The sequence below is a fragment of the Electrona antarctica genome, assembly GCF_951216825.1.
Source record: "Electrona antarctica genome assembly, chromosome: 6".
Classification (NCBI taxonomy): domain Eukaryota; kingdom Metazoa; phylum Chordata; class Actinopteri; order Myctophiformes; family Myctophidae; genus Electrona; species Electrona antarctica.
The window spans coordinates 20,898,130-20,924,466 of NC_136811.1; the positions used below are offsets into that span (position 1 = coordinate 20,898,130).

The 26,337-nt window shown below is 42.2% G+C and overlaps 1 protein-coding gene and 1 long non-coding RNA gene across 2 annotated transcripts; one reads left to right on the plus strand and one right to left on the minus strand.

Moving 5' to 3' along the window:
• Positions 1–3,490: 3,490 nt before the first annotated feature.
• LOC306925363 (matrilin-2-like) lies at positions 3,491–26,232 on the plus strand. Its single transcript, XM_079504148.1, has 13 exons — positions 3,491–3,643; positions 5,704–5,858; positions 6,266–6,838; positions 7,105–7,221; positions 7,799–7,921; positions 19,910–20,032; positions 20,334–20,456; positions 20,956–21,078; positions 21,655–21,777; positions 22,705–23,115; positions 23,402–23,554; positions 24,828–24,923; positions 25,427–26,232. The coding sequence occupies exons 2-13, from the start codon at positions 5,726–5,728 to the stop codon at positions 25,480–25,482; spliced, it is 2,154 nt and encodes a 717-aa protein (XP_079360274.1). The 5' UTR covers positions 3,491–3,643; positions 5,704–5,725; the 3' UTR covers positions 25,483–26,232.
• On the minus strand, positions 11,556–19,672 carry LOC306925364. The gene is made up of 10 exons (XR_013790241.1): positions 19,596–19,672; positions 19,426–19,501; positions 19,230–19,331; positions 19,076–19,142; positions 16,526–18,908; positions 16,327–16,426; positions 12,587–12,662; positions 12,391–12,492; positions 12,237–12,303; positions 11,556–12,069 (listed from the first exon to the last, which is right to left on the minus strand). It is a non-coding gene; the product is annotated as an uncharacterized lncRNA (long non-coding RNA).
• Positions 26,233–26,337: the final 105 nt, after the last annotated feature.

The following is a 26,337-nucleotide window of genomic DNA, read 5'->3' on the forward strand; positions in this document are numbered from 1 at the left end:
CAAAGCCCCTTTGGCGGGACTTGTATGCGAGCTCGTCGCGGGGGAGGAGTGGGGCTCCTCTCTCGGAGTCCGTGGGCGGCAAAGTTGTCATAATACCTTTGGACACGTCCGAGCCTGTTGTTTAGGACGTCGTCGTCCATTTTCTCACAATGGAGGCAAACGGGACCGATTTCCTCCATGGACTCACGGGTGTGGGTGAGGCCGAGACAATACATGCACTCGTCATGCCCGTCTTTGCCCGACATCGTGTTCCCGCATCCCCAGGTGGAGCACGTCTTTTGTTTGGGGCCTTCTTGACAGTCGGCGGGCACCGGCTGTCCTCGATGGCGTCTTTCCCCGGGCTGGGTCTCCCTCGTCAGCGACATGGTTGCTTGTAGAGAGAGGAGTCCGAGTGCTTAACAGCCACAGGTTTATCTTCCTCGTGGCGTGTAATAGTAGACCACAGGCGTATCTGCCTAGTAGCGCTAAGCTAACTATGGATAGCTTTAAGCTAACAAACGCTAGCTTTAGCGAGAGAGAAAAAGAGGCGCGAGCTGTTTTTTCGACAAGCTAGCGTAGCAACAAGTTGCCTAGAACTCACTTGTGTCGAAGTTCGGCTTTTTTTCTCGAGAAGTATCCTTCTGTTTGCTTCGAGAGTGTGTCAGAGATCTCACGGTCCTAAAGAATTAATCTCTCGGCCGAGTTTGCGAGATATATTACCCTGCACACACTGGAATGTTAAAGTTCGTTCTCGCAGCTTAGCAGAAGAAAAGTTGAATGAGGGCTGACGTAGCCACGCAGGTATCTATACGGGATAGGCGTGGCTTCCTACGTCACCCTTAGAGCCCAGGACAGCGAAAATTCTAGAATTTTCTGTCCTGGGAGTACATAAAATAATGTTCTGCAGCTAGGTTTTGAAGGAAACCTACCCATAAACGAAAGGTATTTCGTGAAATTTCTATATAATACAACCCCATCTTCCGGGCAGACTTGTGGTCGTCTGTCAGACGCTGCTGGCTGAGACAACGTTCGTTCAGTTGTTTCTTCGACTGCAGCAACGGTGTCGTGTGGGCGTAGGTAGCCACAACAACGGCATCCTCTTCTGGCTGCTGCTGGAAGCTCTCCGAGTTTAACTTGGAATTCTCCAAACCGAATGTTGTTAACAACAACGACTTGAACTCCTCCATGTCTAACTTGAAGAATGTGTCCTGGTTGAAAAACTCTGTAAGTTTAACGTCTTCACAGACGAGCTGTCGGATGCGTGTATTCTCTATCAGCGCCATCGTTCAACTGACTAACTGGGGCTGCGAGCGGACTTTTATAAGCGCTTTATTTTTTAAATCCCGTAACTAGCCTGTGATTGGCTGGATGTGCGCACTCGCTGGTCATAGGTCAAGTTCATGTCGCGTCGACTCGCGTGTGTGACACGCCCACCGCGCCGCATCGATTCAACGAGATTATCATTTCACGTTCAAACAGCAACACTTGTGACGTCAGCGTTTCATATCCATCAGGTACCGTTGCTACTGTATTCTGAATTTCTGATGGACATTTATTCAACATGTCTCTAGGATATGTTAAGTAACCTAGCCTATTGTGTTCACATCGTTAGCTTACTTGTAGCTAGCTAATGTCTGTAAATTCCATGCGTACTGTGTAACACTAAATGGGATAACTGCGTTTGTTATTGCGAACGCAGTGAGCATTTACTATGAGACCCAGCAGATCACGTCTGTGTGTGTGTCTGTGTGTCTGTGTGTGTGTCACGCTGTAACACAACCCGCCCACCACCAGAGGGCGCAGCTCATAGAGTATATATATAAGGCGCAGCTGTATCACACACAAAAACACACACATGCACGCACACACACACACGCACGCACGCACGCACGCACACACACACACACACACACACACAAAAAACTTAACTTAAAAAAAAACTTAACTTAAAAAAAAACTTAACTTAAAAAAAAACTTAAAAAGGAAAAACGCACACACACAAAAAACTTAACTTAAAAAAAAACTTAACTTAAAAAAAAACTTAACTTAAAAAAAAAACTTAAAAAGGAAAAACGCACACACAAAAAACTTAACTTAAAAAAAAACTTAACTTAAAAAAAAAACTTAAAAAGGAAAAACGCACACACACAAAAAACTTAACTTAAAAATAACTTAACTTAAAAAAAAACTTAACTTAAAAAAAAAATTAAAAAGGAAAAACGCACACACACAAAAAACCTAACTTAAAAAAAAACTTAACTTAAAAAAAAACTTAAAGAAAAAACTTTTTTAAAAAAAACCTAAAAAAGAAACACGCACGCACGCACACATACACACACTAAAAAAATAACTTGAAAAAACATTTAATTTAAAAAAACTTAACTTAAAAAAAACCTTAAAAAGTACGTAATTTATTCTAATTGTTGTTATTGCAATTTACGAGCTGCGTTCGCTTCCTGCGTTTGCGCGTCTTACTTGTTTGTTACCACTTTTGTAGTCTCTTGAGACAGAGTCTGACAGACTGTTGACTAATGGAAAAGAGGGCGCTGTTTTAACTTTGTTTTGCCAATGGGTACCCAGATTGCCTAATGCCTAGCCTGACACTCGGTCTGAATTTTCATTTCGTTTCAATTATTTTTTTAAATGGTAGCGATTCAGGGCTGGAGCCAGGCTACAGATTGCCACTTTAGTAGCATAATTTGTCCAGCTAGCGAAAATAGCAGATCTACAAGATGTGGGCTTGAAGATCTGGTAATTTCTCTATTTTATTTTTTTTAATTGTTTGCTGAAATCAGGGTTGTCTGCTGGAAATACAATTGTCTGGGTTTCCGAGGCTAATGTGGCCTACGTCCTACCCTCGGTACCCACTACCCGGGCTTTTATTTTCGTATTTACACCCAACTGCATATTGTGGATTCGTTTAGGGTGGAGATAACTGAGCACCTGGAGAGGTGGGCATCGGGGGTTTAATGAACAGCCGGATAAATATAACTCACCAACAACATAGCAACATGCTTTGTAATAATTCAGGTGCCCACATGTCCATAGTGCCCAGTCGTGCAGGTGCCCAGCACATGTCCCTAAATTCCCACTTCTTCAGGTGCTCACATGTCCCTAGTGCCCAGATGGTTTTGGTGTCCAGTTGTCCTGGTGCCCGCCTGTCCCAAAAATATTGTGCCTAGATGTCCCTACTGCATCTGTCTTGTATTCCTTAATCATTTGCTTTAGCTGTTATGTAACAATTACCTACAGGCTAAATTAACATTCAGGAATGGATATTTTACTGTGTACTCTGGCAAGAGTTTATTCACTGCGGTCACCACTGGTAATAAAGTGACACTGAATGTGAGAATAGATAGAACTGTGATGTGATTGTGTTTTCCAACAGAGTTGCACAAGAGGCGTTTCCCAGGCTAGAGTCAGACAGAGTGAGCAAGTAGTGAAAAAGTCTGGATAGAGAATTGGGGGCAGAGCAGTGCACGTGTTTGGACAGAGGAAAAAGGACAGAGAGAGTGAAGAGGGAGAGATAGTTAGCTGTATTCATACCAGTAGATCTGAAGTTATTATATACTTCTTTTTCGTGTTGATGTCTAACACCTTTGCAAGGATTTATACACATATATTTTGTTTTGAGGAGTTTGACATATTGTCATTTAAAAATAAGGTAAGTCATTGCATGCATAGGCCACATCTTCCTCTCCAGATAAATTAAGGTTTTATTCTGATCAGCTATCAACAACTGTATGATGATTTATGTGACAGAAACAATGACATTTCTTTGAATTCTGTGATACAAAACAAAGCTAGACACCTGTTACGTATGTTTCCCAGTGTTTACAAGAGAGTATTGGCAGCAACTCAGCTTCCTTAACCTGCATCATGAAAAGTCATCAAAGTTCCAGAATATACAAAACAGAAAGGCTATAAAATGCATTTTTTTCTCTCTTCTTTTTTCTCTTTTTTTAATGTGGAAATTTCAGCTTCAAAATGAAGGGGAGTGGCTTTGAATAATGATGCAATTTATGAAAAGTGTCCTATTTTGTAACGTATAATAGAAAAACATTGTTCGTTCACAGTTGCCCTGGATGAATTTGGAATTGGAAAACAATTGTTTACTGTTTGTGATAGTCACGTTTCAGGATATAGATTGATGGTAGGGAAACAAATCTTTCTTGTCTAAGTTGTTTGTATGTGAAGATTTAGGGCTACAGTCTCCATGTATAATAGGCTATCTCTAGGATACAGCAGAACGCCGGGTCTCTACAGTATTTTCAATCAGTGAAATAAGACCTCAAACAGATGCGAGGGCATAGGTCGACACAAGTGCATGGGATGCTACATGTGTGTCAGTGTGTGTGACCCTTATATATCTCGGGTCAGCAGCAAACCATAAACTTGTCTCCTGTTGTATCTCCCATTCCTGCAAACGGTACAAACTGAGCCCAAAGTCTGTGTCAACGGAACTGAAATGCTCAGGATTCTGTTCTTGGACACCTGTGATGGTGCTAGCTTACTTTTGAATTAGAATAGAGTACATTAATATGGCACAATGCCACCTTTTGGAACACATTTCAGTTTCTGCAATCTGGTTTCAACCTGAAAGGGAAGGGGGTGACTCTCCAGAGGACAGTGGTGGAATTCTGTCTGTGCTAAATCACTGGAAGCCACCCATGCTGCAGACATGTAAAATCCCATGCTCTTTTGCAGTTTTGTACATTGAAAACCTTATATTAAAAAGAAGAAGCATAAATTAAGCCCCTTTTTATGGTATAGCTCTAAAATGTGTCCAGGACACGATGGTATTTTGAATTAATTAACAATCCACCTTGATTGCACGGTATGGTTTGCTCCATTGTGTGGTTCGAGAAGAACTATTAAATGCTATAATGAATGTGGTATGATGTGAAATCTGAAGCTGGGTCATATATGCAAGAGGTGAAAGTGTTCCTATTTATAATTCCTCCTAATCACCGACAGGTATCATGTCTCAATGTTTCTGTCTTTACTGTGATCATACATCTGGGCCCCTTTTACTACATGTTGGGATATATTGGTATTTTTATTTTCTGTGTTTTCATTATTTGATTGTCTAGGTTTTCTCAGTTGCTATGTTGATCGTTCTTGTGTCACAGTGTTTGTGTCCCTTAGGTCAGGGGTTCTCAACCTTGGGGTTGCGACCACTCGGGGAGTCCCGAAATTATTTTGAGGGGTCCCCAGATTATTAAAAAAAAAAAAACATTGCAACTGATTGGCTGGAAAATAGAAATTGAGAGTTTACATAGTACACATCGTGTATGCACAAACTTTCCTTAATGATTATATCTGGCTTTAGTATTTAAGTATGATGTATTTTCTCTATTATTAAGGTTATTGTAGCGGTGAATTCATTTTGTATTGAGGGTGGGGAGATGGGCGGGGAGGGGGTCGCGAGACATGGCCAGAGCATTTCCGGGGTCCCCAGCCAAAAACATTGAGAACCCCTGCCTTAGGTGACCACCGGCACCTACTATCAAGCTGGGAAACGCAATTTGTTTACATTTACTTTTTACATTTCTAATTGTGATTCACCAAAGATATTCTCCACTCTGTCTCTCTTTCTTCCCCACTGTCCCTCTGACCCTTAACTTTGCATGTTCCTTGTTTCTGTTCCTTTGCTTCTTGCATGTTCTTCATCTTACATTTTTACTATCAACTTTTTGTTTGTCTTCTCTTTTTAAACACCAGCACGATTGTGTGTCTGCTCAGAATGAGGACGCTGGCTTTCAGCCTGTTCTGCCTGCTGTGCTGTGATGCAGCCCGGCCAGACATGCGACGCCCCAGACCCATTCTGGACCTTTCTAGATCCCAAAATGAGTCCACTATACCAACAAAGTTAGTGGGTATGTAATCGTGTTTGTGTGTGTGTGTGTGTGTGTGTGTGTGTGTGTGTGTGTGTGCGTGCGTGCGTGCGTGCGTGCGTGTGTGTGTGTGCGTGCGTGCACGGTGTGCGTGCGTGTCTCACCACCTAAAAATACATTTTCATTTTCAGATGATTTTATCCAATCAAGAGAAATAGTGGTCCAGTTCCAATTTTGTCAGTTCATTTTTTGTTTCATCACTTTCACCACTAACCTGTTTACTAAAGATCTGGAGAGACAGGGATACCCTTGTTACTGAACAAACGCTTAACAATACAAACAAACTTACACTGCCTTTATTAAAAACGTATACATATGAGCTCTGATTTGAAACAACATTGGTTTTAGTAATAAAATCACAATACTTTTCACTGTGTCCCTGATCTCAGAGAACCCCTGCAAAGGTGTCCCGCTAGACTTCGTCTTTGTCATCGACAGCTCCCGCAGCATCCGTCCAAACGACTATGAAAAGGTCAAGACCTTCATCGCCAAGCTACTTCAGTTCCTGGAAATAGATCCTGACGCAACACGGGTCGGCCTGCTGCAGTACGGTAGCTTTGTCCAAAACGAATTCTCCCTCAACACCTACACCACCAAGGCTGAGGTAGTGCAAGCCGTACAGAACATGGAACACATGGCCTCAGGAACCATGACCGGTCTGGCCATCCAGTACACCATGGAGACAGCCTTCACAGAGGAAGAAGGCGCACGGTCAGCCCACCTCAACATCCCTCGTATCGCTATGATTGTGACGGATGGGCGTCCGCAGGACACGGTGGAGGAAGTTGCGGCTCAAGCGAGGCAGTCTGGAATCCAGATCTTTGCTATTGGAGTGGGCAGGGTGGATATGAACACCCTGGAAGCCATAGGGAGTGAGCCTCACTCTGAGCATGTGTACCTGGTAGCCAACTTCAGTCAGATTGAAACGCTGATCTCTGTGTTCCAGTCCAAACTGTGTGGAGGTGAGTGGGCTCTGCTCCTGTCCCCCCTCGGTGGAGATACAGTACATGAATTGAAATAGTGAGAAGGGCTGATCCCTATATTGCAGTAATGTGGAATAATGTTTTACTCATTGTGGATTTTTCTCACTATTTTATTTGTGTGTGTGTGTGTGTGTGTGTGTGTGTGTGTGTGTGTGTGTGTGTGTGTGTGTGTGTGTGTGTGTGTGTGTGTGTGTGTGTGTGTGTGTGTGTGTGTGTGTGTGTGTGTGTGTGTGTGTGGGGTTCAGATATGTGTAAAGAGGTGGACCATCAATGCCAGCATATTTGTGCGAGCACCCCAGCTTCCTACAGGTGCAAGTGTAGGAAAGGCTACACCCTCAACCCTGATGGCAAGACTTGTAAAGGTGAAGGAACTTTTCTCTTATCAAACCTTACACAACTACGGGAATTCAAATGTAACATTAGGGGCTGTGTTCATGAAAAATATTTTTAAGTGCCAGTGCTCTTCTGACATGCAGTTTTATGGTAAAGACGAGCTGGAGTGCTCCTCTTCCCAGCTTGGCGCATTGTGTTTTGTGCTCTGGGCTCTGCCTCAAGCAGAAAAATATAGTTAGTGGGGGAAGTATTGAAAGTATCTCGCTTAGTTCATGTGTAGCGCTCTGGACATGATATCGAAAGTGCTCTGCAGCTCAAAAAAACGCTTTCTGTGGACAATAATGCTTTCGCATTTTAAAGGATACTACCTGTGTTTTCTTTCCACCAATGGAATCCATCGTTTTCAAAACATGGCCAAGTAAAGCAACAACAAACAATGAAACGATACTATAAAGACAATATAGCTGCGTATGCATTAAAGATATATACAGTACCTTCCCAATGTAATAGTCTTCCATTCCTCTGGTATTTGTAGATCAGTCAGTTAATCTGTCAAATTCCACCATGAATAATAACACATTATTGGTGCCTCTGTCATTGTTGTAGCTGAGGACATGTGTGCTGTGGTGGACCATGGCTGTGCCCACATCTGTGCCAACCTGCCTGATGGTTATGAGTGTCGCTGTCGTCCAGGATATCAACTCAACAAGGACCTGAAGACATGCAGTAGTAATACATCCACTTTTCTTTTTATAATACCATCACTATTTCCTTCCTCTCCTCACATCATTTCTTTCCTCGGTCCTGGAACCCCACTCGTTTCAGTTTATTGCATCCTGTCTGTATTTATATGTGTATCTGTCAGTGCAACATTAATCAAGTTATTACAGAAACACACAGACATACATGGGTCATTTCATTTATACCTCCATTCTATTGTAGTGCAACGTGGCCTCATAGATTAACTGGGATTACAATCTGCGGGACCAGTCCAAAGGACACACACATTTTGTGTCAAAGTGACCTAAGTGATCCATCCACCTACATTTGGAAAATGTACCTCCTGTTCATTTAGTTGATGTTGGCCAAGCCTAAAGTGGAGGAGATTTCCTAGAAGGAAGTTTGGTTTTTCAATCATCCTACCAGCTGTTGAAATGTGGTGTACTCTAGTATAACGCAATATCAAAACAGTATGAGATCATGTGATGTTTGACCTTTCCCAGTACAGACTTTGGCTCACAGTTCTAACTTCTGCACCTCTAGATTACTCTATTAAAGAAAATTATAAATGCTTTTATCATGATACTGACAATGTCCTGGATATTGATTTCAGCAGAATGATCTCTGTATAAAGAAGGAAAACATTTGGACTCCAAATTGGCCTCCTCTTTGATAGTCTTACTTAATTACTTACTTATCCCCATTACGCCGGCTGGCGCATAGGGCAGCAACAAAGTTCCTCCACTTGCATCTGTCTTTGGCCATCTTCTCTATGGTCCCCCAGCTCTGATGTTGTTGCTGGAGCTCCTTCTCGATTGGCCTATGCCATGTCATTTTAGGCCTGCCTTTCTTTCTCTTTCCTTCTGGGGTCCAGTGTAATGCGACCCTTGGGATTGCGTTGATGTCCATTCTGAGCACATGGCTAATCCAGGTCCACCTGCATTTATTGATTATACTGTGCAATGTGCATGTTGTCTTGTTGGGTGATGTTGAGGAGGTTATTGTTTGAGATGGTCTTGGGCCAGAATATACATAGGATTTTTCGCAGGCATGATGTGTGGAAAGTGGATAGTTTATGGATATCGTTTATGGATATATTGTTTTCCAGCATTCTGCACCATATAGTAGTGTTGAGAGTACGCAGCTTTGGTAGATCTGGAGTTTTGTTTTTGTGCTGTATTGCTTTGATTTCCAGATTTGTTTAAGTCTTATGAAGGTTGTGTATGCTTTGTTGATCCGGTTTTGAATGTCCTTACTAGCTCCCCCATCGTGGTGAATGATACTTCCAAGGTATGTGAAATGATCTGTATTTTCCAATACCTGTTCCTCTATTGTTATATGTGTTGGTGTATTGGTGTTGATGGGCATGATTTGGGCATGATGGGCATCCCTTTCCTCCTAAAACCGGCTTGTTCATCGCAAAGTACTTTGTCAACTGCTGGTGTAATACGGTGTATGATGATTTTGCAGAATATTTTGCTGGGAACAGAAAGAAGTGTGATGCCCCTCCAGTTGTTACAGTCTGATAGGGTGCCTTTCTTCAGAACCTTAACGATCACTCTTTTTGTCCAGTCCGATGGTATCTTCCCTTCCACCCAGATGTTGGTGTATAGTGGGAGTAGGATGTTTGCAGCTAGCTCTGGATCGACTTTAAAGAGTTCTGGTTTAGGTTATCAGCACCTGGGGATTTTCCGTTTTTGAGTGATTTAATGGCCTCGATTATTTCCACTTGTGTTGGTGGGTTGATGCTAATGTCCATATCTCCTACAGCTTATTGTGTTTCTATTGGGTTTAGAGGGGGATCTCTGTTGAGAATCTCTCTGAAGTGTTCTGTCCAGTGATCTTCTTGTTCTTTTTCTGTGGTGAGTAATTGTCCTTGTTTGCTTCTGATATGTTGGATGTTTCTGAATTTTCTTCCACATATCAGGTTAGTGATTTTGTAGACTGTTCCTTGTTGGTTATGGGATGCTGCTTCTTCAGCTGCGCTTGCCAGCTCCTCTAGGTAGGCTCTCTTGAGGAGCCTAAAAGAGCCTAATCTCTTTGATAGTCTAATGATGTTTATTTTCAATTAATTCAGGCTCCTATCCTCCTATAGATTTAGACATATTTTCTTCACTCATTAGCAGTAAAATCATGTTGGAATATGGGATGTTTTGAGACCAGATTGTATCTCTGTATTTGGAGTAGTACACAGCAAAATAATGAGCGTTACTGTAACTCCGAGAGACCCTTATATGAGTGTTTACCTGAGACTCCTCAGGGGTTTGAGTTGCAGTAGCAGCAGATAGTCTTAGTTGTAGTTGTGGTAGTATTTAGTTTGCTGATGGGAAATCCACCCTCCTCAGGAATAGACTATTGTGATCTGGGGAACTATGGCTGTGAGCATGACTGTATCAGTACTACAGAGTCCTACGTCTGCAGGTGTAAGAAGGGCTATGACTGTATCAGTACTACAGAGTCCTACGTCTGCAGGTGTAAGAAGGGCTATGACTGTATCAGTACTACAGAGTCCTACGTCTGCAGGTGTAAGAAGGGCTATGTTCTCAATCTGGATGGCAAGACCTGCAGCAGTAAATTGTTTAATGCTTCTTTGACCAGGACAGTTTACAAAGAACACATTCTTCTGCATAATCACTTATTTGATATTGGCAGCACTGACGTTTATATTCTAGGTCATGTTCTAAGTTGTCCGTGTGTGTTCTATGAGCTATAGAAAAGAATACCAGCACTCTATACTTTATATCCAATAGGATTCCCGTTTTATTTAAAGTTTTCCCCCAGCAGCAACAAACACTGGACGCTTCGGCCCGGAGGCCTTCCTCAGTGTGAAACCTGAGGAATAGTGTTATTGATTATTTGTTACACATTTCTACAGCTTCATTATAACAATTCAATTGCTTGATATTCCCTATTTACCATCATTCAATGTTTTCCACTTACTCAGTGGAAACACAGTTTTCTTCTTGTTGGAGTTATTATTCTCTTTATGTAAAACAACAGAACTATGTTATCAGCATTTACAGCATGATGTAATCATGTTGCTAATTCTAATAACATAATTATTTCGATCCACATGGATAATCCATGCAAATTCTAATCATGTAGTCTTGCTTTAACCACCACTTGAACCCCAGCAAGCCTAATCTGGGGGAACATTCGCTTAAAGATCTTGTAGCTTGTAGATCAGCTATTTTTAGCAAAAAGAGGAAAAAAGCAGTCCAAAAAATACAATTGTCACTTAGGTCCGTTTCACTGAAACTAGACTAGAGGCTTTGGAAGTGATTAAACAGTGATCATTTCATATTAGCGTTTGCTTTCCTATCCAGTGCTGCTGACGGTGGCATCATTCATTTACATGCATCTTCTGTTCATTTCTAATCTTTATTTCTGTGCCTTGACTAATTATTATTATAGAGTGGCATCATTCATTTACATGCATCTTCTGTTCATTTCTAATCTTTATTTCTGTGCCTTGACTAATTATTATTATAGAGTGGCATCATTCATTTACATGTGTAACCAAATGGAGTCACACAGTACTCCCAGTATCACAGTTACTACGCCACTCCCAATTACAGGGTGGGAGACCCGAAAGGTAAGTGTTCAGTTGAGTGAACAATGGTGAATAATGATGGTCGGTTGCTCATGTACATAGAACTTTATTTAGAAAAGTACACAGTATTGGCCTTTAATCAAAACACATTTCCAAATGTCACCAATATAGATTGCAAAAAGGCTTAATTAGTCAGATCATAACTTGGGTAAATAGCTGTACTGAGATGTCTTATTTGATTAGGTCCATACACACAGGTAACACTGCAAATGAGCAAATCGAAGCCACTCAGAGCCAAAGGTAATAGGCATTAAACGCTTTAAACACAGCAAAGATCACTGCAAAACAATATCAAAAGGCTAAAAGCCATAAACACAGCAAAAGGGGCAGTAATCAAGCGCCAGTCTGCAGCATAACCATTAACCAAGTATATGTCTGTCTTTGATGCCTATTAAAGCAAGTTTGGTAAAGACGACAATTAAGGACTCGTTTAACGCCACATGGGCTATTTCAGGTACAGTATAAAAGAATAAAAATGTAGCAGCATAGAATTTAAAACCAAAATAAAAGGTAAAAAAGAACAGCGGTTCAACAGTACACGATCCTGTAATAGAGCAAACATTGAATTAGCCTCACAATTTATCCTGGGTCTAAAGTGCTTGCCATAGTCATAGTACTTAGAATACCATTTGGCCGTAGCCCTCATTAGCATTACACTAGTACTATAAAGTGCATTCCAAGTATTGTTTTAGTATGCAGGTTAGCACATACCCTGTTAACAGGTGTCAGGGCATCCCAGGTTGTTTGTACAGTGTTTGCTCGTTCAGCACACCATGATCTGTGTAATATAAACACATTATGAGAACTCACATTTTACACATTATAAAAAGACGTAATGCTGTCGCAATACAGACGCTAAGCCTACCTCTAGACTCATGTCACACACACACACACACTAGCAGCCTCTCGTTCCAGCTCGTGTGTGTACCACGCACACACACTCTAGCAGGGCTCTCGTTCACAGCGTCTACCAACGAGATAAGCATTGACATAAATAACTGGGGCACCATTTCTTAGATTCAACGGGTTGTTTGTGCTATCGCCGTACGAGGCAAGCCTACCTTTGTTTCTAGCAGCCTGTATACCAACATGCATACAATGACGGCTGTCCGCTCTAAGTCAGAGCTCCACCAACGTCTAACAAGAGAAGAGATAAACGTAAGTAAGAGGTTGTTTACATAAGTCAACCTAGAAACTAGACAGCACTATATTAATTAAAACTACGGCTTACCTCGACGCTGTAAGTGAGCACAAACTTGACGCGACGCCAGACCGTTTGAACAGACGCCGGAAGTGGGCAACCTGGGCAATACACAGCTTCACCCTATGCCTGACTAGCTACGTAATATGCTGAGCTGAGGGGGTGGTGCTAACGAAACACCGGCAGTGTCAGTCACACTGATTACATTCGCCCCCCCAAAATTGAATCGGCGTCCCGACGATGTGCCCCCTGAGAAGCAGGCCCCTATTCTCCCCCATTGTGCTGGTGACATACTGTTTGACGATATGGCAGCCGGTGAGGGTTGGGGTGGCAACCAGCATTACTTCGACTGCTACGGCGCAGACCAGGGGAAGGTGGCGATAGATGTTCTTCTGAGCCTTCAAAGGATCCCGGGCTACTTCCCTGGTCTTGTCCCGGATGCCGTGGGCTCCCTTGATCCTCAGGTTCTGGTGTTCGTATTCCTGGATCTCTTCTCACATCATCTTCCAGGACCAGAATGATTGATTCCTCCGAGTCACTTATGGCATGACCTGGAGGTGTACGGTCCCGAGTGACAGGCACTAGATTCACCGGTTGGACATCGGGTCCCTCCCTCTCTGGTGCACGCCGCAGCTCTGTTCGGTGTAGTCGCAAGGCAGGGCCTTCCTGGTGGACAGGGGCGACGGTATATACACCATTCCCTGTTCATGGAGTCTGTTCACCACCCGATAAAGGCAGGAATGCCAACGGTCTTGGATCTTGTTCCTCCCTCTCACCTGGTGATTCCTCTTGTACACGAACTGGCCCACTTCTAGACCAGGACTAGTCACCTGCTGGTTATGTTGTCTGTTCCGTTGCTCTGCTTTGGCATGGAGTTGTTGCCGTACGTGGTCGTACACTGTCCTTAGGGACTCTTGATGTTTTTGTACCCATTCCTCTGGGGCCTCCTCACCTGGGTCTTCGTCACCGCCAAGGAGAAAATCGACAGGGAGCTGGGGTTCACGGCCAAACATGATATAGTGGGGCGCCAAACCAGTAGTGTGATGCGCAGTAGTATTGTAAGAGTAGGTTAGTTGGGACAGGTGCTGAGGCCAGCGTCTTTTTTGCTCTGGTGGTAGAGTACGGAGGAGGTCATGGAGCGTCCTATTGAACCGCTCGCACTGGCCATTTCCCTCAGGATGGTATGGGGTCGTCCTGGTTTTTTTGATGCCGTAGGTGTCACACAGCTGCTTTATTATCTTGCTTTCAAAGTTTCGGCCTTGGTCGGAATGAATGCGGCTGGGGGGCCCGAACAGGTGGAACCAGTGTTTCACCAAGATGTCTGCCACCGTGCTCGCCCGCTGGTCTCTTGTTGGGATCGCTTGTGTGAACTTGGAAAAAACATCCGTAATCACTAGGACATTTTCTCGTCCATCACTGGCTGGTTCTAATAGAGTAAAATCCATAGCTAGTAGCTCATTAGGTCGAGATGCCTGGAGGCTTCCCCTGTATGCCCTTACTCTAGGGCCTTCTTTTGCTAGGATGCATCTCCCGCAGTTACGGCACCAATTTTCAATGTCCTTTGACATACCTGGCCAGTACCCCCGATCCCGTGTCAATTGTAAGGTGCGGTCTACACCCTGGTGTCCATGGCCATCGTGCACACTCTGGAAAACCTTTTCCCTGAGACACTGGGGTAATAGTATTTGGAGAAGTTCTCTACCCCCACCTGGAGGGTAGATCTTTCTGTACAGCACCCCTTCCCTCTCCACCAGGCGTCTCCACTGGCGAAGCAGCTCTCTGCACTCTTGGCTCAGCTGTAGTGATGACAACTCCAGCAGTGACAAGCTAGGCAAGGCAGCCATCTCACGAATGTGAGTTTCATGGGAGACAGGCGAGGCAGGCTGAGAGTGGTGTAAAGCCGCCGGAACTTCTACCCCAGGGGTGAACCGGTCCAGATACTGTCTCGATAAAGCATCAGCATTGCCATTACTACGACCTGGACGATATTCCAAGGTGTAGTCAAAGGAAGCCAATTGGGAAGCCCATCGCTGCTCCAGTGCTCCCAGCTTAGCGGTTTGGAGGTGTCGGAGGGGGTTGTTGTCTGTGTAGATAGTTACTTTATTGCCCAATAGGTATTCTCTAAATTTTTCTGTAACGGCCCATTTAAGGGCAAGGAACTCAAGCTTCATGGAGCTGTAATTATCCATGTTTCTCTCGGTTGGTTTAAGGCCTCGACTAGCAAAGGCTATCGGCCTGCGCTTCCCGTCATGGTCTTGAGAAAGAACTGCACCCAAACCACCATGGCTGGCGTCGGTCTCAAGAATGAAGGGCTTCTGAAAGTCGGCGTAAGCAAGGACTGGGGCTGTAGTCAAGCCTTCTCTTAGCGCCATGAATGCCTGTTCACAGTGTTCGTCCCAGAAGGTGGACAAGGGGGTTTTAGGCGTCTTACCCTTCTTGTTGGGTCCACTCAACCGCGCCACCAGGTGATGAGAGGGGCTGCTAGCTTGGCAAAATTCTCCACAAACCTTCTATAATAGGAGGCAAAGCCCAGGAAGGATCTTAGTTCAGCCAAATGCGAAGGCCGCCTCCACTCACGCACTGCAGCTAACTTGTCTGGGTCTGTGGCTACCCCCTGTTCAGAGACAACATGGCCGAGATACTTGACTTTCTTTTGGAAGAAATGGCATTTGGATAGCTTTGCCTTCAGGCCTTGTTGATCGAGACGGGAAAAGACCACTTCTAGACGTTCCAAGTGTTGTTGTACAGTAGAGGAGTACACAATGATGTCATCAAGATAAAGCAAGACTGATTGGAAACGCTGGTTGCCAAACATGCGCTCCATTAAGCGCTGAAAAGTCCCGGGTGCATTACATAAGCCAAAAGGCATTCGGTTAAACTCAAATAAGCCAAAGGGGGTACAGAATGCAGTTTTAGCCCGATCTGCTTCAGCCATCGGCACTTGGTTGTAGCCACTGGCTAGATCTAGTGTGGAGAACCACTTGGCTCCCGTTAAGGCATCAAGGGACTCTTCGATCCTTGGAAGTGGATATGCATCTTTCCGGGTCTTCGCGTTCAGCTGCCTGTAGTCAACGCACATGCGTAGGCCCCCTCCCTTCTTAGCCACCAGCACAATAGGGGATGAATACGGGCTGCAACTCTCTCTGATCACTTGACTTTCAAGTAACTGTTTAATGTGTGCCCTGACTGCCTCATACTGCGAGGGGGGAATGCGGCGATAAGGTTGACGCACGGGTGCGTCCTCTAAGAGTGGGATCTCATGTGTAATGAGGTTGGTACATCCTAAATCGCCCTCACTTTTAGCAAATACATGCTTGTATTTAGTCAATAGGCGCTTAGCATCAATCTTATCTTCAGGCAAGAGGCCAGGAAAGTCAAGCTGTTCAAGGTCAATGGAAGCATTACTGTCCATCTCTACAGACTGTACTGAAACATAAGCCGTACATTCTTGGGTGGATGCATCGATGGATAGGTCTATGCAAGGCGTATTACCCGCTACAATATCTCTACCCTCTACAACCTGCACAGTTCCTATCACTCTACGGGGCACTAGCCATACATCAGACTGACCTACATTAGTGACAGGGGCATAGAGGGTACCTTTCTCAGCATGGACTAGGGCAGGAGAGACAAGCAAGCCTTCGGGGAGACCAACATCCAATGGCCCAAGGGGTTCGAGCAAAAACGCCATAGGTGGAACCTGGGGACAAGTAACAGGGACCATTGACAGTGTTCCAGCTGTAACACATATGGGGCGTTTGCCTTGTACCCTGACTTTAAAGGCAGAAGATGAACTTACTATAGCCTCTATTTTCTCACAGTGGCGAAAGGCCAGCTTCCACGCCACCGCAGCAGACTGTACAGCAGAGCTCTGGAATAAGTTGGTGCCATGTTGTGCAAATAGTTCACGGTAACAGTCAATGATGATATTCATGCCAAGGATACCCGGGGTGGCTTTCTTTCGACTGGTTAGAACACCATCAGGTGGGTCTTTCACAATTAATATACCCATACTAGGCAGACAGGTGCCAAGCACTTTTACATCAAGCTCAATATAGCCCAAATACGGTATGTCCAACCCATTAGCTGCCTTGAGACCAAGCCACTTACAATCGCGCAGTTCATGTTTAGACAAGTGTGCAAAATGTTCATGAAAACAGCTTTCTGTAATAGTGGTAACCATGGAGCCAGTGTCCAACAGACAAGGAACCTCCACTCCGCCCATGGGCACCACCACTACCGAGCAAGGCCCAATTAACTTGCGGATTAACTCTTGGTGTTCAATATGTGAGTCGGAAAACCCCCCTCCCAGCGTTTGACTCTGCACACTGGAAGGTTCTAGTTTCCCGCCGGTGTAATCTGTGCAGCAGTAGTGCTAGCCTGTGAGGGCGGGGTGTCTTGAGTACAATAACGAGCGATGTGGCCTGGCTGCGCACACTTAAGACATATGGGTCGGCCATCAGGGGCACGCTGGTATCTATTGACCCTGGAGAACGATCTGTCTCTACCTGCACCCCCATTAGAATTTAGAGTCTGTGTGATCAAATCCAGTTGAGCTTGTTGCTTAACAAACATGTTTTTCAACTCTTCATATTCCGATTTACCTACTCCAACTGCTTCACTAGTTGCAGTGGCCTGAGCTTCACAAGTTTGTGGAATGGGGCGTACATACTTTTCTCTGGAAGGCTGACCCTCCTCGACCCATCGGATCGCCTCTTTGCGAATGTCAAGTAGAGACAGTTCTCCATTTTGCCTCACCAATGTCTTTAGTTGTCTGCGCAGCATATGGTCTCTCACATTTTCACAGAACTGGTCTCGCAGCAAAATCTGTGAATTGGACATAGCGTTACACAATTGCACTTTTTCCATTAAAGTCATAAGAGCGTGGGAGAAATCCTGCAATGATTCTCCCTCTTTCTGTTTTCTCTCAAAGAATTTTTGTTGCAAAGATACATAGGATTTTGAGCACCCATATACGTCCTGTAGTATTGTAATAATCTGCTCAGAATCCTCCCTTACCCCTTGAGCTCTAAATTTAATTTCAGTGCGAGCAGCACCTTCCAAATGGTCGTACACAAACAATGCTTTGTCAATTGTGGACATGTGCCTTGCCCTCAAACAGCCCTCCACCTCCTCCACCCACTCATCCACAGTTAAAGCCCCAGACAGTGAAGACCCTGAGAATTTGGGGCATTTGCGCTCCCTAGGGAGGTAAACGGTCTGTTCTCTTCTCTGTGGGGGTGGGGGTGTAGGTGCATTGTTTACAGTGTCAGATGGTTGTTCTGACACAGAGAGTCTTTGATTTTCAGCTCGAAGCTGAGCCATCTCCTCCCGTAGTCTCCGGAGCTCCTCCTCCATAGCGACTGCAGTCCCAGGGAGAGCCACCAGGGGATTACTTCACGTGGGAGCAGTCTCAACTGCCAACCGCTGTTCTTTAAAACTCCAAAAAATAAAAACCCCAACTATGCTGCTACTAAACCAATACCATGTACCATTCAACAACCGACCAACATTTAAAGGTCCTGCCGGCTACGCCAATTGTAACCAAATGGAGTCACACAGTACTCCCAGTATCACAGTTACTACGCCACTCCCAATTACAGGGTGGGAGACCCGAAAGGTAAGTGTTCAGTTGAGTGAACAATGGTGAATAATGATGGTCGGTTGCTCATGTACATAGAACTTTATTTAGAAAAGTACACAGTATTGGCCTTTAATCAAAACACATTTCCAAATGTCACCAATATAGATTGCAAAAAGGCTTAATTAGTCAGATCATAACTTGGGTAAATAGCTGTACTGAGATGTCTTATTTGATTAGGTCCATACACACAGGTAACACTGCAAATGAGCAAATCGAAGCCACTCAGAGCCAAAGGTAATAGGCATTAAACGCTTTAAACACAGCAAAGATCACTGCAAAACAATATCAAAAGGCTAAAAGCCATAAACACAGCAAAAGGGGCAGTAATCAAGCGCCAGTCTGCAGCATAACCATTAACCAAGTATATGTCTGTCTTTGATGCCTATTAAAGCAAGTTTGGTAAAGACGACAATTAAGGACTCGTTTAACGCCACATGGGCTATTTCAGGTACAGTATAAAAGAATAAAAATGTAGCAGCATAGAATTTAAAACCAAAATAAAAGGTAAAAAAGAACAGCGGTTCAACAGTACACGATCCTGTAATAGAGCAAACATTGAATTAGCCTCACAATTTATCCTGGGTCTAAAGTGCTTGCCATAGTCATAGTACTTAGAATACCATTTGGCCGTAGCCCTCATTAGCATTACACTAGTACTATAAAGTGCATTCCAAGTATTGTTTTAGTATGCAGGTTAGCACATACCCTGTTAACAGGTGTCAGGGCATCCCAGGTTGTTTGTACAGTGTTTGCTCGTTCAGCACACCATGATCTGTGTAATATAAACACATTATGAGAACTCACATTTTACACATTATAAAAAGACGTAATGCTGTCGCAATACAGACGCTAAGCCTACCTCTAGACTCATGTCACACACACACACACACTAGCAGCCTCTCGTTCCAGCTCGTGTGTGTACCACGCACACACACTCTAGCAGGGCTCTCGTTCACAGCGTCTACCAACGAGATAAGCATTGACATAAATAACTGGGGCACCATTTCTTAGATTCAACGGGTTGTTTGTGCTATCGCCGTACGAGGCAAGCCTACCTTTGTTTCTAGCAGCCTGTATACCAACATGCATACAATGACGGCTGTCCGCTCTAAGTCAGAGCTCCACCAACGTCTAACAAGAGAAGAGATAAACGTAAGTAAGAGGTTGTTTACATAAGTCAACCTAGAAACTAGACAGCACTATATTAATTAAAACTACGGCTTACCTCGACGCTGTAAGTGAGCACAAACTTGACGCGACGCCAGACCGTTTGAACAGACGCCCGAAGTGGGCAACCTGGGCAATACACAGCTTCACCCTATGCCTGACTAGCTACGTAATATGCTGAGCTGAGGGGGTGGTGCTAACGAAACACCGGCAGTGTCAGTCACACTGATTACACATGCATCTTCTGTTCATTTCTAATCTTTATTTCTGTGCCTTGACTAATTATTATTATAGAGTGGCATCATTCATTTACATGCATCTTCTGTTCATTTCTAATCTTTATTTCTGTGCCTTGACCAATTATTATTATAGAGATTGACCACTGTGCTGATGGCAAACATGGATGTGAACAGGAGTTTATGAACACAGAGGATTCCTGTGTGTGTAAATGTAGAAATGGTTACACATTAAGACTTGATGGGAAAACATGCAAAAGTAAGTATCATCTGTATTTTTATTTACTAGACCTTTATATTTCATTGAGTTGTAACCTGACATGTAGAAAATTAGATACCAGGTTCCTGTAAACTGGAAGATGTTCTGGAAATTAACAGAAGTTGATATGACAACCTAACTAAGTGTGGTTGCATTTTTATAAATACTGCAAAACATGTTCTATGTAGTATTCCAAATGATTATAGTCGATGCACATCATTATGACCAAAAAAGTCTGTTCTTGTCACATCCTTCTTACTAACCTTAGTGTGTAATGTTATATAACCTTGATTCACTGCAGAGATCGACCACTGTGCTGATGGTAACCATGGATGTGAACAGGAGTTTTTGAACACAGAGGAATCCTGTGTGTGTAAATGTAGAAAAGGCTACACACTCAGACCTGATGGGAAAACATGCAAAAGTAAGTCTTAACTGATGCTTACTAGTGTGTAGATATTTAATGGTATAAAGGAAATATTTAGTAATTCTTTACACAATATGTGTTGTAAATTAGCCATAGCATCCCTATTCTGTGGCGAACATTTGGTGTAAATGGCCAATCTACAAGAGATATGGTGTAGAGAGAAATACTAGACAGCCCAGGGGATGCTGCTGGTCATTGTACAAGTACAAGTACAAGTACAAGTACTACATTTCTTTGATCCTGTGGGACTTTGCCTCCTCTGTGGCAGTAGCAATACAATGACTTTAAGACTACGGGTGATTTCATTTTGATGTGTGTGTATTATTCCATACTGTACAATGTACACTACATTACAGTATTGTGTAATGATAACTAAGGTAACATTGTATTTGCTGTTCATAGACTATCCCGGTCTTGAACAAACATGATATGTACCATAATATACCTTGCTTACTAATCTCGTCATCTCAGTTCTGATGAATGTGATTCACTGCAGAGATCGACCACTGCGCTGATGGAAACCATGGCTGTGAACAGGAGTTTATGAACACAGAGGACTCCTGTGTGTGTAAATGTAGACCAGGCTACACACTAAGACCTGATGGGAAAACATGCAAAAGTAAGTCTCACTCGTTTTTTTTTTTAGATCAAACTTTTTTAGAAATTTATTCCACTGCTATGTGTGTGGGACGTGGTTCAGAGTAGGCAACGTGTGGGGGCGGTTTCCCAATCGTTCCAGGAAAAACAACAGCTGTCCATGTTAGATGAAACCAGGTTCTGTAAAATAGCATGCCAATGATATAAGATGCCTTGAAAACAGTGTCTATTAATTGTACACAGAATGCGAAACATCCTGCTTAACGGGATAGTGTCGATTTTAGATAGATTACTAGGACTGGAGTAAACTGTTTACTAAATAAGAAAATACAAAACAAAATTCATAATATAATTTCTACAACAGCTCTTGATACAAAGTGTTCAGATTAAAGATGGGTACGGTTTGAGTATAAGTCACTTTATAGTATAACTTTGCATAAATGGTGTCTATTCAAATTTGAGTGTGTTAATCTGAATATATATTATGTTATGATAAAGGTGCAGGTTTGTGGGCACTGTATTCTGATATTAGATATTAGACAAACAGAACTGCTTCACCTTTTTAAGGGTTCCTCCTTCTACAAATGTTTCACTGCAGAGATTGACCACTGTGCAGATGGCAAACATGGATGTGAGCAGGAGTTCATCAACACAAACAACTCATGCGTGTGTACATGTAGAGAAGGCTACACACTCAGACCAGATGGGAAAACATGCCAGAGTAAGTCCAAACTCATCATAATCATAATCATGTACATCGGATATTTAAACACATTAATCAATGCTTTGATCAAATACCATGGAGAAGATTATTTATTCTTTAGAGATAGAAACATGGAATTAGATTCATGACACGATAAAGTAAGTAATTTTCCCGCTGAGAATTTGCTTTGCTAGCATTGTTTTATGATTGAATAACTGTAATGTAGTAATGTAACAGTAATAATATATTGTTTCTCTCAATGTTACTTTATAATATATGCATAGCTTACATTGGATGAGTAAAGTAAAAGGTTAATTTTAACTTACTATTTCAATTTGTAAACATACTAAATAGCATTAAGCTATCCATGCCCTTTACGGTTTAATAACACTGATTGTGGAATGGGACCTTATTCAAATTAAAGGAGCATTCAGTGATTTGGGTAATTTGGAAAACCACCCAGTCCGCCCCGGTAACAAAATGTGCACATGCACGCTCTACAGTGGGGGGAAGTGCAACAGGCCAACAGCATGTGCAACAGGCCCGCCCCCACTCGATCATGATTGGAGGAAGGCCCCACTCATCCTGATTGGATGAAGGTTTTGCCACCCGCCACCAAAACTGAAACTAGGGTTTTTTGACCCCAGGGGCTCACTGGGGACAGGGAGGAACTCCTTATATGGTCAGCACACTCTATAGTAGGGAGGATTATCCAGAAAATATAAATAAATAAATTATATTTGAATTAAGTCAAATCACTGAATATACCTTTAAAATAGAAATAACAGGGAGCAAGATGAGAATAAACATTTCCTTTATTAATTAAAGAGAGGAGATATTTGTACACAACTCTTACCTCAAAAGGAATGCAATAGTTATCAAACAGCAGTTTATTGTGTTTGCTTGAACTAGTGGTATGTTATTCAATGAAAATCTCTCTTACAGAGACAGATTGTGGGGATGGAGTCATGGATCTGGTCTTTGTGATTGATGGTTCCAAGAGCCTGGGCTCTGACAACTTTGAGTTGGTCAAGAAGTTTGTCAATGGTATCGTGGACTCCCTGGATGTATCCACAACTGGCACACATATCGGACTGCTCCAGTACTCCACCAAAGTCCGTACTGAGTTCACCCTGGGCCAGTACACGGCAGCTCAAGATATCAAACAGGCTGTGACCCGTATGCAGTACATGGGCAGAGGTTCCATGACTGGATCAGCTCTACGTCACATGTTTGAGTACAGCTTTTCAACAAAGGAAGGTGCCAGGCCAAACCTCCCACACGTGTGCATTGTGTTCACTGATGGAAGATCCCAGGATGATGTTTCAGAATGGGCTACCAAGGCAAAAAAAGCTGGTACAGTACAGTTGATTGTTTTCATATGATAATAATATAGTTGGCTATCTGACATCTGTACAGTACATTCCGTGTTATTACCAGTCACAGCAAGGCAATGACAGGCTTAATGCCTTTTCTGTCATATAGAAGAATATTAGGATATTAGGATTTCTATTGCTAAAATCTCACAACTATTATTAAAGTTGTTATAAAATATTTCTATCAATTTCACTTCATTTCAGTTTGTGAAATTGTGATTAGAAAAGACATTGTTTTGTGACATCTTGGTTTCTGTAACTTGCAGGAGTCACAATGTATGCCCTTGGTGTTGGCAAAGCAATTGAATGGGAGCTGAGGGAAATAGCTTCTGAGCCTGATGACAAGCACCTGTATTATACTGAAGATTTTGATAAAATGGGAGAAATCACAAACAAGTTGAAGTCAGTGATATGTAAAGGTACAGTAACCTGCATAACGGAAACAAACAAAACATTCAGTTAAATACATACATGTGAATAGTCTAAAATTGATTAATCAATTCTTATGAACACATAATTTATAATACAACATCTATAATCCAATCACATTTTATCTCTATTTACATTCCATCTGTTACTTCCATGATGCCCTAAAACAAACACAGAAACATCACTGCTCTTTCAACTGTCAGATTTATTCTCTCCTATGCCCTGCAATGCTGCATGTCAGAAAAGGTTTCTTGATGTACCGGTAAGTACTTTCAGCCATCTAGTGATGTGAGGATGTCATGTGTCATCTGTTTATTTTTTTGGAGTCTGTTAAAGTAAACTTTTTTTATTTTTGGCTTTGATCAAACAAAGTGACATCAGAATATTATTATTAGAACTGTGTGCTGCTCCATCATATTGCTGCAGGACAATTTTGTCACAGAAATATGCAAGAAGTCTCTTTCCTCCACAATAGTGGTGTGTCTCTGCCCTCTACTGTCTCCAAAGGGCAGTGCAGTGACTACTACAACTAGATCAGGGGTGGGCAACTTTGATGATGGAGAGGGCCAATATAATTCCACACTCACTCCAGAGGGCCACGTTGCATATTACTGTCGTAGCAAAAATAGCCGATCTACAAGCTCAAAATGCGTCACTGCGACGTGTTTTGAGCTTGTAGATCAGCTATTTTTTGCTATATTTGAATTGAAATCCTGACATTTTTTTGCTGTGTTTGAATTGGAATCCTGAAAAGTTATTTTTATTTTTATTTCAAATGCATTTATACTTATGTTAACGTTATGAACTTAAATACAAATGCATTGGACATAAAAAAAGACAATAAAATTCAAATACTAATCATTCAGCTACTAATATAGTCATATAGACTGAAGTAATTAAAGCGGTTCATGTTTGGAATTGTAACAGCTGAAATCAATAGTATATCAGTATTCTGATATTAACCTGAGGGCCACATTAAGTGAAGGTGAGGGCCGCATGTGGCCCCCGGGCCGCCAGTTGCCCATGAACTAGATGATAACATTGCCATCTATTGTGTACAGTACACAGATGAATCTTATTGTTACCTATACTTATATGAATGTTATGAAATTATACTAGTGTCCTAATGGTCACTATACCAGATCACTGTTTAGAATGACTCATTACCTAATCCCAACAGAAGGAATTCACCTCAATAATGATGATTAATATTGTAAATAAACTGATTTAAGGTTTTCCCACTGATTAATTCTCTCCCGACAGACAAGCCATCTGATAATAAGGATATGTGCCAGTGTGAGACTCTGATAACATTCCAGAACCAGGTGACAGAGAAGCTGAAGACACTGACCCAAAACAATATCCTTTAAAAAGAAAACTGAGAGAAGGCTTTTGAACCATAAAGTTTTATTCACATTTGGTTTATTATTCCAAAGTCCTTGGGCAGAGCATTTGACAGGTCCATCTAGGTTTATGAAGGATCATGGAGTCTCACAGTAAAATCCTCAGTGTTAATTTATAATTTTAACTCAAGAGTGTACAAACATACACTTTCAGAGTCAAATTAGCCTAACACTCTGGATTTCTCTGTGGGATTCCAAGACTTGCATTTGCCAAGTCATGGGATGTCTGTTTGTGATTTATATTTTGTCTATGTGTCTGATATTGTCGATAATGAAAAATCTATTTGAATTTCTTCATGCCGATTCATTGAAAAAACATTATTAAATAAAACAACACAGTTCAAGATTATCCGATTAATCAAAAACGGAACTTATAATATATAATAATCACTTGTTGCAGGCTTTCTTGTAGTATTAAAAATATACAGTATATTTTAATACTTTCTTTAACATGTCCACTTGAAGCTATGACAAAGAAGTTGGAGACCCTTGAGAATCAAGTTGTACATAAGTGAAGGTCTGCTCCCTCCTCACTCCACCTCTCCTCTGACGGTACAGTGTAGCATTCTACATATTCTTTAAAGCTGCAATCCCTAAGATTCATGTCAGGATTTCAACCCGCCCCGGGTCTCCCATGTGGGAGGCAAAGCGTCTGCCACTCTACCAAGATGGCATCCCCACTTGTTCTGGGGAGATATGAGTGTAGTAGGGACTAGGGAGACCAACTCTAACCACACCAAGTACTAGTTATAATATTGTATTAACGTACTCTAACATACAGATTGGTTTAAATTTTGTGTTTTATTCTCCAAGTCTAACCCATTGAGACCTGTTAAACCTACGTATACATACACATTATTTTTATGTTTTCAGAAAACTGATTTAGAAGGCTTTTTTCTTTTCCTTTTTTAAGTCTCAGGTCTAGATGGGTTTAAATAAATTCCGGATTGCAGCTTTAATCCATTCCAAAAAGCTACACTGAAATATATGCTACACAGTAAAATCCTCTGTGTTCATTAACACGTAACATCTGTACACTCGACTGAGTTACAACTTGATACATTCACAACATGGATTTTACTGTGCATTCTACTGGAATTACTATTTATATTGTATACAAGCTTTTTGTATGAAATGAAGGAAGTGATGTCGAAATTATAAGAGGAACATTTATATGGCAGGAAACTGCAACTTAAAGATTTAAACACAATGTTTGATAGATGCTTTGTTATGTAATTACAAATATTTAACAACAGTACATTGAAAATAAAAATAAACATTATACTATTGTGTTTTTTTATTATTATTATTATTATTTGCTCTTTCAATTGTTATTTTCCATTTCATTAACATTCCATACAAGATCCAAG

Excerpts from the sequence above, each read along its gene's own strand:
- LOC306925363 (XM_079504148.1), top strand. The coding sequence starts at position 5,726 with ATGAGGACGCTGGCTTTCAGCCTGTTCTGCCTGCTGTGCTGTGATGCA. Across the intron at positions 7,222-7,798 it reads TGATGGCAAGACTTGTAAAG|CTGAGGACATGTGTGCTGTG; the intron begins GTGAAGGAACTT and ends TCATTGTTGTAG. Across the intron at positions 23,555-24,827 it reads GAAGTCAGTGATATGTAAAG|ACAAGCCATCTGATAATAAG; the intron begins GTACAGTAACCT and ends CTCTCCCGACAG.